At 43.2% G+C, this 10,211-nt stretch overlaps 1 protein-coding gene across 2 annotated transcripts in view; it reads right to left on the bottom strand.

The window, feature by feature from the left end:
• Positions 1-6,116: 6,116 nt before the first annotated feature.
• TBX4 (T-box transcription factor 4) overlaps positions 6,117-10,211 on the bottom strand; it is a 65,715-nt gene continuing 61,620 nt past the window's right edge. For both annotated transcript variants that reach the window (XM_060283098.2, XM_035139412.3), the window contains exons 7-9: positions 9,710-9,798; positions 8,381-8,622; positions 6,117-6,768 (exon numbers count right to left, since the gene is read on the bottom strand). In XM_060283098.2, the coding sequence (XP_060139081.1) occupies positions 6,140-6,768; positions 8,381-8,622; positions 9,710-9,798 (960 nt within the window). In that variant the 3' untranslated portion in view covers positions 6,117-6,139. The remainder of the gene's footprint in view (positions 6,769-8,380; positions 8,623-9,709; positions 9,799-10,211) is intronic.

The following is a 10,211-nucleotide window of genomic DNA, read 5'->3' as shown; positions in this document are numbered from 1 at the left end:
GAGGCAAGTTGTTAGAGCAGTGGGCTCTATGTGTTTCTTTTTATATGTGTTCAAACAATTCCTCTATAAAAGAACTTGGGATGTTGTAAAACACTTCTGCCGTGTGTGTACAAACCCCTTCAGCAACAAGTCGGATGCAATGAAAATGAGCTAATTGGATATTAGTACAGTCCTTTGCTTTTCATCAAAGACAGTGTGACCTTCCCTTCCACACAGGTCGTGAGTCCAAACCACTGCTAACCACTTGATTTCTTAAAATAATGCCTTTTATCTGTTTTACAACTTTGGCTCCTCCCCAGTAAGTGTCAGCATGCTTCTGAGCAAAATTCAAGGCACTGAATATGGATTTTCAAAGCTCTAAGCCTGGTGCCAGCATGTGGCATCCTAGGGTAGGTGCCAGGGAACCCTTTTGACCAGTGCTGGGTCTGGAGTCACCATTTACATTTCCCACAATGCACCCCATGTAGCCTCACTCCAGTGCATTGTGGGAAACGTGAGTTATGGTTCAGTTGGGGAGCTGGTACTGCTGCTATCAAATGTGCCTCTGGTGCCCATTTCTGCCCCCTCAAAAAAAAACCAACCTGAAGCTGGCTCATGGTTAGATGCTACACTCAAACCATTGTTAAGGGCTGACCACAAACCACATAGTTAAGGGGCAGTTTCTCCATCCCTCCAGCCTTTTTGTTTGAGAGAGGACAAGCAGATTTTAGGGCTTAGCTCAGGACTGAGTCAACATCCATACCACATTCTTGTTTGAATGTGTTTTGGCTCTTTTTAAAAAGTGTGCTCCACTGAGTGGGTTCCACCTCAGGGCTTAGACTGACTTGGGGAGTGTCATAAATATGACCCATCCCAACCATCTGCTGCTGCAATCCATAGAACTACTCTGAGCCCTAAAGGAGCAACGCGGTCTCTTACCTTTGGCTTTTGCTGAACTTCATAATTCAGTTCCTGAATGTGATTGTGTGTTTTTAGACCAAAGCATGTCCTTTATTGCATAGTTCCCTTTGTATTTTTGTAGGGATGGCTGAATCTGTCGATTTTGGTTTCTCATTTTTTCCAATCTTAAGAACAGTTCACCCCGTTTCCACATTCATTTGCAAATACAGTGGAACCTTGGTTTACGAACACCTTGGTTTACGAATTTTCAGGTTATGAACGCCGCGGACCCATCTGGAACGGATTAATTCACTTTCCATTACTTTCAATGGGAAAGTTCGCTTCAGTTTATGAACAGACTTCCGGAACCAATTACACCCATGCTTCGGGTTAAGTACGCTTCAGGTTGAGTACTCCGCGGACCCGTCTGGAACGGATTAATCCACTTTCCATTACTTTCAATGGGAAAGTTCGCTTCTGTTTATGAACAGACTTCCGGAACCAATTGTGTTCATAAACCGAGGTACCACTGTATAAAGTCCACATGAACAGTTGCACACATTTTCACGTGGCTCTCCTCCTAATATACACATGTATATGTGTGTATATCTTGTGTATATATGTATATGCAGATTTGCCTAGTGCACACATTTTTGCAGGCAATTTTGCATTGTTGGGAAAGTGCAAATTTGGAAGGAGAGACTTATTTCAGCTGGCTAGTAGAAGTTGTAGTCCAAAACATCTGGAAGCCACCAGGTTGTGAAAAGGTTCTTCTTTTCAAAGAGGGCAACGTACTTGCTTGTGTTACCACATAATGTAGCCTTTACCTTGATGGTCACCCATACTTAAAATGGTGCTGGCCATAATTCAGTTTGGACATTTGGCTGTAATTGTTATTTGGCAGGTATTGGGTATTTTTCACATAGGTACTTTACAGCTGTGTACAATGGTTATTCTCAGCAATCCTAGGCAATTAGCAGGTCCTTTCATAATTTGTAATAATCCTGGATGGTTGCAATTTTGTATCAGTTTTTTCTCACGCTGTTGTTTCACCTTTTGCACTGTGCAAACAATTACTATAAATGCCCCCTACTAACAATTTCTGTGGCTTTGTGGCAAGGCTTAGAATTCGGCTACCTCCCAGTCTACTCATCTGGCCCAGGCAATGCTGGAGAACCCTGACTGCCCAATAGAAGTGATAGCTTCTTCTCAGCCTTACAGAGTGTTCCACCCTCCTCCTCTCCTTGGGGAGTTTCTCCTCTTCAAAAGAAACATTCTTTTTCTACAAGCTGCAATAAGAATTATTTAATGACATACTAAAAGTAATGTGGAGCAGCCCATATTTTCCAGAATGTGGAGAGGACCCCCGCCTCCTTCATAAGAAAATAGCCTTGCCAAAAAGCGCCCTTTTTATTCCAGATGTTGGCTTTTCTCAAACGCATGAAATGGCCAATGCTAGCAAATTTATTCTTTAACCCATGGATTTAGTTTCTTTAATTTCTGGCATATTTGAGCATGACGTATAGGCCCTCAGCAATCTGCTATAATATTTGTCCTACACAGAGTGAGAGCCAAATCCAATATTGGTAGAAGTGCTGTTAAGGCCAAGGAATATGGGGGAAACAGACCAATAAGGAAAAGTTCGCTGCTGGAAATATAAATCCATATAAGACCTGAGAAGAAAAAGCCTGGGGCTTTAAAAAATTAATATTGCTTTTACTCACTCTGAGTCTTTCAATGAAGCAAGGTTACTGATAAATAAATGTGTATATGTATAATTAAGATATACTCAAAGGAGCCCCTTCATAATGGTGGCAGCAACTTGCAGATAGGGTGTGAGGTAAGGGACACTGAACACATAACCTTCTGGGTTGCAGAGCTGTTCCTGCATGGTACTAACTTATGCAAGGTGGGATAAGGGGGGTTGACTATTGTAACGAAATATCCATCCCCTTTAAAAAAAAAATGCTGTCAAGGACAAGAAGAGCATACCCTTCTCCTTTTCGATGCAAGAGAATTTTATTCTCCATGGCAGTATTGTGGACCAAGAACAGTTTTACCTTATAGGCTGGGGCTGATGGCAGCTGCTATATAAAACATCTGGAGGACAGCAGGTTGTCCAAAGGGCTATTATAAATGATGGACAAGCAACATACCCAGGAATGTGGATGCTAGTTATTGAAAGCCACCCAGAGACAGTTTATAGTAGTAAAATGTTTTTTATGTTCTGATATGTAAAATAAAATGTCCATACTATTGTAACAAAGCTTTAAAGAAACAAACAACAATGCCACACTGCTTTTTATCTAAAGTGGATTCTAATAGAGATTTATCTGTAGCATATATGTTTCATCTAACCAAAACTTAGTTTTTACATCACAAACGGGTGTAAAAAAATTTTTTAACTTAAATAGCTGTCTTTTTTTCCTTAAAAAATGTCCCTTGCAACATTCATTATTTTATTACGTATTTCATTGTTTAAAAAAAAAGCAAAGCTGAATGGAACATGTGGGCCTGCATTTGTGAGATATATATATTTATATTTTATATATATAGATATATATATAGATATAAATAATTATTCAGCATGCAACACTTGTAGTGATTTCCCAGTTCTGATTATAGAATCCCACACCAGCCGCACACAGGCTAACTGAATCACCATACAGGATGTTCTGAGTGAAAAATAACCTTCTTCTTAGTGGCCCTGCCATCATGAAAACCATCTCTTCCTTTTCATTATCCCAATTTGTTGGTGTAGAAGCCCAGCAGACTGGAGATGTCACCGTGTTGTGGAGAGAACAAGTTTGGGTGAATAGGAATTGGTCAGCAGTGTATGCCCCTGTTGAAGTGTGTGTTTGCATGTGAATTCTTAAGAGCTGCAGGAATTAATTGGGTTTGGTTTTCTGGGTTTTCCTTCTGCTCCTTACTTTCCCTTTAAGGACCAGGAATAGGCATTGGCTCTGTGCTCGTTCCAGTAAGGAAAACCTGTCTTCTTTTGCCTATGATATTGTTGCCACTGATGTTTTAGCAGATGTGTAGCCAACATGGTGCCCTCTGGAGGTTTCTGGCCTCCAATCCCAGAAACCCTAGCTAGTTTCAGATAGTACATGGGTAGACGAGATCAGGAGGCTTAGTTTGGGCCGAATTAAGTATACACTTCCAGAGTTAACACTAAATAAACTACATTAATAGCAACCACCATAGCTGCTAGAGGGCCGTGAAAATTTGTGTCCTGGGCTTTTTAGACTTGTCCACCCATGTATACTATCTGAAACAAATGGAGTGCATTGGTTGCCTGATGTGAAATATATTGGCATTGTTTTCAGCTCTCCTACCCCGCTATGGGGCAAACAGGACAAGTACTGTATAAAGCACATTTTAACTTGTAAAAAAGCAGAGCACGGCTGAGGGCAGAACTGCACATTATCAGTTTCATAGAAAGGACAATTCTGTGCCAAGCCTACCTCAAGTGGTGCAGTCAGGTCCTGCTTGCAGGCTTCTGGTTGGCTGCTATGAGAACAAGATGAAGGCTAAGATAGACCTTTGGCCTGAGCCAGCAGGGCCCTTTTTATATTCTTATGTTACATGGTTACTTCAACTGCATATTCTGTGGGGGCAGATTCTGGTGCAAGACTGCCAATTTCAGAGAGTTTTATGACCATCTGTCATTTTTGCACTGAAGCTAAGTGGAAATAATACTTTTTTGGTTGTGAATTACTAAATCCATTATGTTTAAATTTACCTTTGATTATTCTGTGGTATGGGTCTCTGAGCAGGGTCAACCCAGCCAGATCCCACCCACCCACCTCCAAGCAGGATTTCCACTGGAATTATGGGAGTTATGTGAGAGAGCACAACTCCTGTTCATTGCAGTGGTATTCCTGCCAGAGAAACTCAGAGGGTTGCATTCCTGGTTTGTATTCTTAACTCAGAAGCTGACTTGTCTGGGTCTTTCCTGTATCTGATTTACTAACTGCAAACTATTTTTGGGACTACCCTGAACCATTACAGAGTTGTGGTGGATGGGCTATCATTTAATGCCTTCCTTCTTTTCCCGCAGAGTTTAAAAAGTGCTGTCTCCCCCTAGCTGTACTTGGAGGGCAACAGTATGAATCTTGGGTTGGCCAGTGGCCACCCATCATAAATTTCCTCCCAGAAGGCACTGCTGGGACAGCACCATGTCTTAGCACAGGATGTAAAGGTAAAGGGACCCCCGACCATCAGGTCCAGTCGTGACCGACTCTGGGGTTGCGGTGCTCATCTCGCGTTATTGGCCAAGGGAGCCAGCGTACACACACAGGATGTAGTGTGATACAAACCTACCTAATTCACACATTTTGAAACAAATGTGCGAACCAAAACACAGCCCATCCTTCTAAAGCTGCAGTTCTCCTAATTTTGCAATGCGGTGCCCCAGCAAAGTGCAATGTAGCATGCATATATTAGTAGGAATTGCTTTGCAAATATGTGTATATGATAAAAAAGTTGCATACAAAATGTGTATAAATTTTGGTTAGAATGTTGAAGAATTTTCATAAGGTCCTTTTTAAAAAAAATGTGAAATTGATGTGGAAATATGGAGAACTGAATTTAAGATTGGAAAACAGACAATGAAGAAACCAAAATAAGCAGATCCCCCAGTGCCTTTGGGAGGAAAATGATGTTCTTTAGAAGCGCTTTCTCTGCAAAAAAATAAAATTCCCCTGATCAGTGCTGATTTCAGCTTCCAAGACTGCACCAGCTTGGCCAAGCCCTACTGCAGCTGAATACAGTGGCATACACATTTAATCTGCTTAAGTGGCTTTCTGGGTCACACACTCAATTTTCTTTGTGCTTGCTCTCTGCACTGGTTTTTGTAAAGTATCCAAAATGCCTGGAAATGGAGGAGGCATTCAGTGAACAATCTGGTGTATATTTTGTGTGAGTGCATGTGCTTGAAAAGGGAGAATAAGTGTTTCATGATTTCATGGAGGGAACCACATCTCTCTTTGAGGCAAATACTCTCAGTGGGCAATACGACTGGTGGTCCAGGCCACTGAGCCGAGTGCTTTTTTTTTGGTATAGAACTGGATTTTTACCCCCTCCCCCACCCCCAAGACTGAGCTGCTTTTGTGTCTAACAGAAAACAAGCTCTTCAGCTACACAAACACCGATGTTTTTTTGTCGGTGTCATGGAAGTGCAAGTTACCCACAGGTATTAACACTGAATTAACATTGTCCTGGAGCACTGTTTAGGTTCATTGCCCAGCTGCTGGAATCATCCATCAGGCCAGTTGTCCACAGTCCCCATTCCTGAATGATACGGTAAAGATGATTCCCTGGACAGTGAGAAGGTCTGAGAGTAGAGGAATTCATTGGCTGCACCTAAGTGGGGAGAGGGGGGCTTCCTCTCGCACACGGAGGGGTGCACCCGCTCCCTTGGGAAGGAGGGTGCAGGGACTCTCTCCCGGGCCTGAGATTGTGAAAGCTGATTGTAGACCGTGAAGGGGCTGTTGCCCGGCGGCTGGGAACTCTGGTTCGTGATGGTGGGTAGACGCGGCATCATGGTTGTAGCTGTGAAGTGAGCAGGGAACGGCTGGTAGGGGACAGTTTCCATTGTCTGAACACTGTAGCTGGTGTAAGGTGCAACTGAGGTCCACATATTGCAGCTCAAAGGTGGAGGAGGAGGCGGAGGAGGCAAGTCTTCTACCGATGAGACACCTGCAATTTCAGCACCGGAGCTGGAGTACATGCACGCCTCCCGCGGTGTCACGTCGCTGCAGTAGGAGGGGCTCAGCATTTGCTGGTCATACGGAGGTGGTGACCGAAAATAGTGCTCTTCTCCGACAGACGAGGAGGCATCCAGATAAGAGCGCTTGCAGGGTAAATCCAAATGCCGGGCACCCTCTGCATGCATAGCAAGGAACAAGCAAAGCAAGAATTGCTTAGATAGTTAAAAGGTTCTGGGCACAGACCACTGCAGTGCTAGTTTCCTCTACATGCAGTTCTTATAATCACTTCCAGCCCTGGTACAGAAAGTGCCCTATTGCTGACCATCCCGCTGGATCGTTGGATATATGGTCACTATCTGTCTTTCATAGGGTGACAGGAATCCCCTCAAAGGTTTGGCAACTGAGTGGATTCACATTCTGCAATATGCAGTAAAAATCAATTAGGAAAAGGGCACGTTAAAGGTAGAAAGTTTGAAAGCCAAAGCTCCAGGTGAAACTCACCGCTTTGCCTTTTCTCCACAGCAGGTGTGGCAGGTGCCCCCTGTCATCTTCCTTGTGATCATTTGAACTATTCTAAATACTGTAGGAATAGCCCCTTGTTCCTCTGCCCAGTGTTAACCCTATCCTGGTTCTTCAGTCTGCCTTTATACAACTTGCTTTTTAATCCCTCACATTATGCACCTTACAGCCTGATCCTATGCAGAGGTAAGCATGCCTAAGGTGAACCTATCTCTGAGCAGAAACAGGCCGTTGATCTGGGAAGCTACACCGTTGCCTTCGTAATAATCCAATAGCCCTGTTTATTCTTTGAAAGACATTCCTCATTCTCAAAAAGGCAGGGCGTTGCCAATGTTCATCTATTCCAATCAATCTTAATTTAAGGGGCTTTCTCTATCAGTTGAAAGTTTAAATGACTTTGGCTACTGCTTTCTTACACCCAGCAATTACTTTTCATTCATCTCAATAACAGGCTGGCCACAATGCTTTTGTAGTGTTGCTTTTGACAAGTTCAAGGAGCCCTCTAATGCCTTATCAAGAGCGCTGTCCAAAAAAAGAGAAGTGGTCTACATTTGCCAGGACTTCACGTCAAAATGCTGCAAAAAACTTGCCAGATAAATGCTAAGGGCTGGTAAATGTTTTTGCTATGTGCTGGGGGGGATCTCTCTTCATGCTTGTTTGCTGTAGAACAGCATTCTGAGGTTGGGAAGCCACAATTATTGTTGCGAGGAACCCCGAGAATTTTTACAATGAATAAGCTAGTTAATAAATGCATTTTTCCAAAAGAACCAATTTGCAGAGTGGTGTAATTAACAACTTTCTTTGCTCTTCTGCTTGTTAGCTATACTGCTTATGGCTTTGATAAACTTTTAGATCAGGTGTTTCAAAGTCACATGTAGCTGAGCTCTGAACACATTTACTCAGAATTAAATCTCAGGGAGTTCAGTGGCACCTACTCCCTCATAAGTGTGCTTAAGATTGCAGTGTGCTATACCAAATATCTCTCTCTCTCTCTCTCTCTCTCTCTCTCTCTCACACACACACACACACACACACAGAGAGAGAGAGAGAGAGATGGAATTCCATGTGTGTGCACATTTGAATTCATTGAACTAGTGTTGCAAGAAATGCAACCATATTGGATCCAGAATAACTAAGATTGCTATTAATCAGAATTGCATTGTATGAGACATTTTTTTTTCCCTTAGAGAATCCGCTGGAAATCCCCCACTGCTCTGTTAGGTAAGGTTTCCTAGCCTAACATTTTTTGGCCTACAGATCTCTGTTACCTCGCCGCTTCAGGCAGTGATAGAAGAGCCCCGATTCTCTTTGTGCCGTGAAGGTGTTGAGGGGCAGGTCTTGGGCATCTGATGCTGCAAACTGCATGTGAGCTCCATTCTCATACTGGTAATGCTGGAGACCCTGGTGGCTCCCGTGGAGCGAGCTAATGTCAGATTTAGTAGAAAGCTGACCGTGAGTTGACACCAACCTCTGCCTCATTATGCTTTTGGAGATCACTGGATACTCTTTGCTGCAAAATGCAATAGGAAAAGAACCAGTTTTACACACATTTAGACAACACAGATGGTTTCCAAACTGTGTTCCTTGGAAGTTTCCTTCTGGAACACTGGACTAGTTTTCCTAAAAGAAGCTTGACCAAAGACCATCTCTGCTCTTATTCCTCTGCAATGGGCCTGTTGCAGGAGAGTGATGGGTGTAATTTAGGAGGTCATGATATAGAAAGGCACACTCTCCTTCCATGTGGGATAACAATGAACCCAATGGCTCTCAGGCTAGCACTATGCATGACCTGGACTGTGCCCCCTAGGGCATGTCCCCAGAATCTCCTGCAACAGACACAACTACTTTGGATAGTTGGATGTGGAAGGAGTTCCTCAGAAGAACTGCCCTGGCATGCTGGGCATACGAAAGTCACCTTAAGACACTATGGGTACTGTAGCAGCTCCTTGGGATCTCAGACCAGTTCTCCTCACCTGCTACATGATGACCTATTAACTGAAGATGCTGGGAATTTGCCCTCACACCTTCTGCACACAAAGCTTATGCTCCTTTCCCCAGCCTACAAGATCTGTATTTAAGATCACAGTTCAGCCACAGAGCTGAGTGGGTGGCCTTGGGAAAAGCACCCTTGCTCCATGTCTGTTTCCCATCTGTAATGCACATTTAATTTATTTATAGCCCACTTCTGCCAAGCACACATGGGCTCCTGCCAAAGCAGCAAAATGTGCAAGTCAAAGCATCTGATAGCTGTGAAGATCAAGATCTGCCACTGCTTGCACAGAACCCCAAGGGGACACGATCCAGCAAAAGCAAGAGCCAAAAACAGAAAAGCAGAAGCCCTGTGTGCTGTGTCTGCTGCTAGGCAATAGTAGGCCTCAAGTCTGAAAGGACTCTCCTCTGAGGTTACTGTTGAGAAGCACTCTGACCATTTTTAAAATTAATAAATTATGCAGCACACTTCAGGGATGACAAATATATAGTGTTTTCCCCACCTACAGAGAAAACACTGCCCATGAAGTAGCTGTATTAGACAGAGAGGCACCCGCACTTATTCTGGGCCTTTCCTAATTTTATCGGTCTCGGTTTAGTTGTCCCACCTCTGTAATCTTGCCACGCGTAGATCGCTGTCATCACTGCCTCTAAAGCCCTTGGCAAACGGGTTGTTTTCTATCTTCAGTTGAGTTATCTATTAAGGAAATAAATGAGGTGAGTTATTAATTGGAAAGGAGACTGCAGACTTCGTGCTTCTCCAGAGGACCTATTCATTGAGTATTTAGCATTCATCCTGAATTGCTTGAACAAAGTTATGTAGTAGTTAGATTATATCCAGTCTTTATTAGTATTCATTCTTTTTTGTTTGCAGGGTTAGATTAAAATGAGCATTTCCCCTGATTGGCTTGTAGGGGTGTTTATATCTCTTCTCAGTAGCTAGTCATTCAACTCGCACATCTCCCTGTCACTTTGCAAGCTGCTATGGCTACAGAGTGCTTTATTTTATTTATGTATTGCATTTATATCCCACCTTTTCTCCCAAGAAGCTCAAGGTGGTGTACCTGGTTCTCCCCCTCCACATTATCCCCACAACAACTTGGTGAGGTA

This window comes from Zootoca vivipara, chromosome 14 (genome assembly GCF_965207765.1).
Source record: "Zootoca vivipara chromosome 14, rZooViv2.hap1.1, whole genome shotgun sequence".
NCBI classification, from domain to species: domain Eukaryota; kingdom Metazoa; phylum Chordata; class Lepidosauria; order Squamata; family Lacertidae; genus Zootoca; species Zootoca vivipara.
The sequence above is the reverse complement of the archived record's forward strand: the minus strand, read 5'-3'. Positions and strand labels throughout refer to the sequence as shown.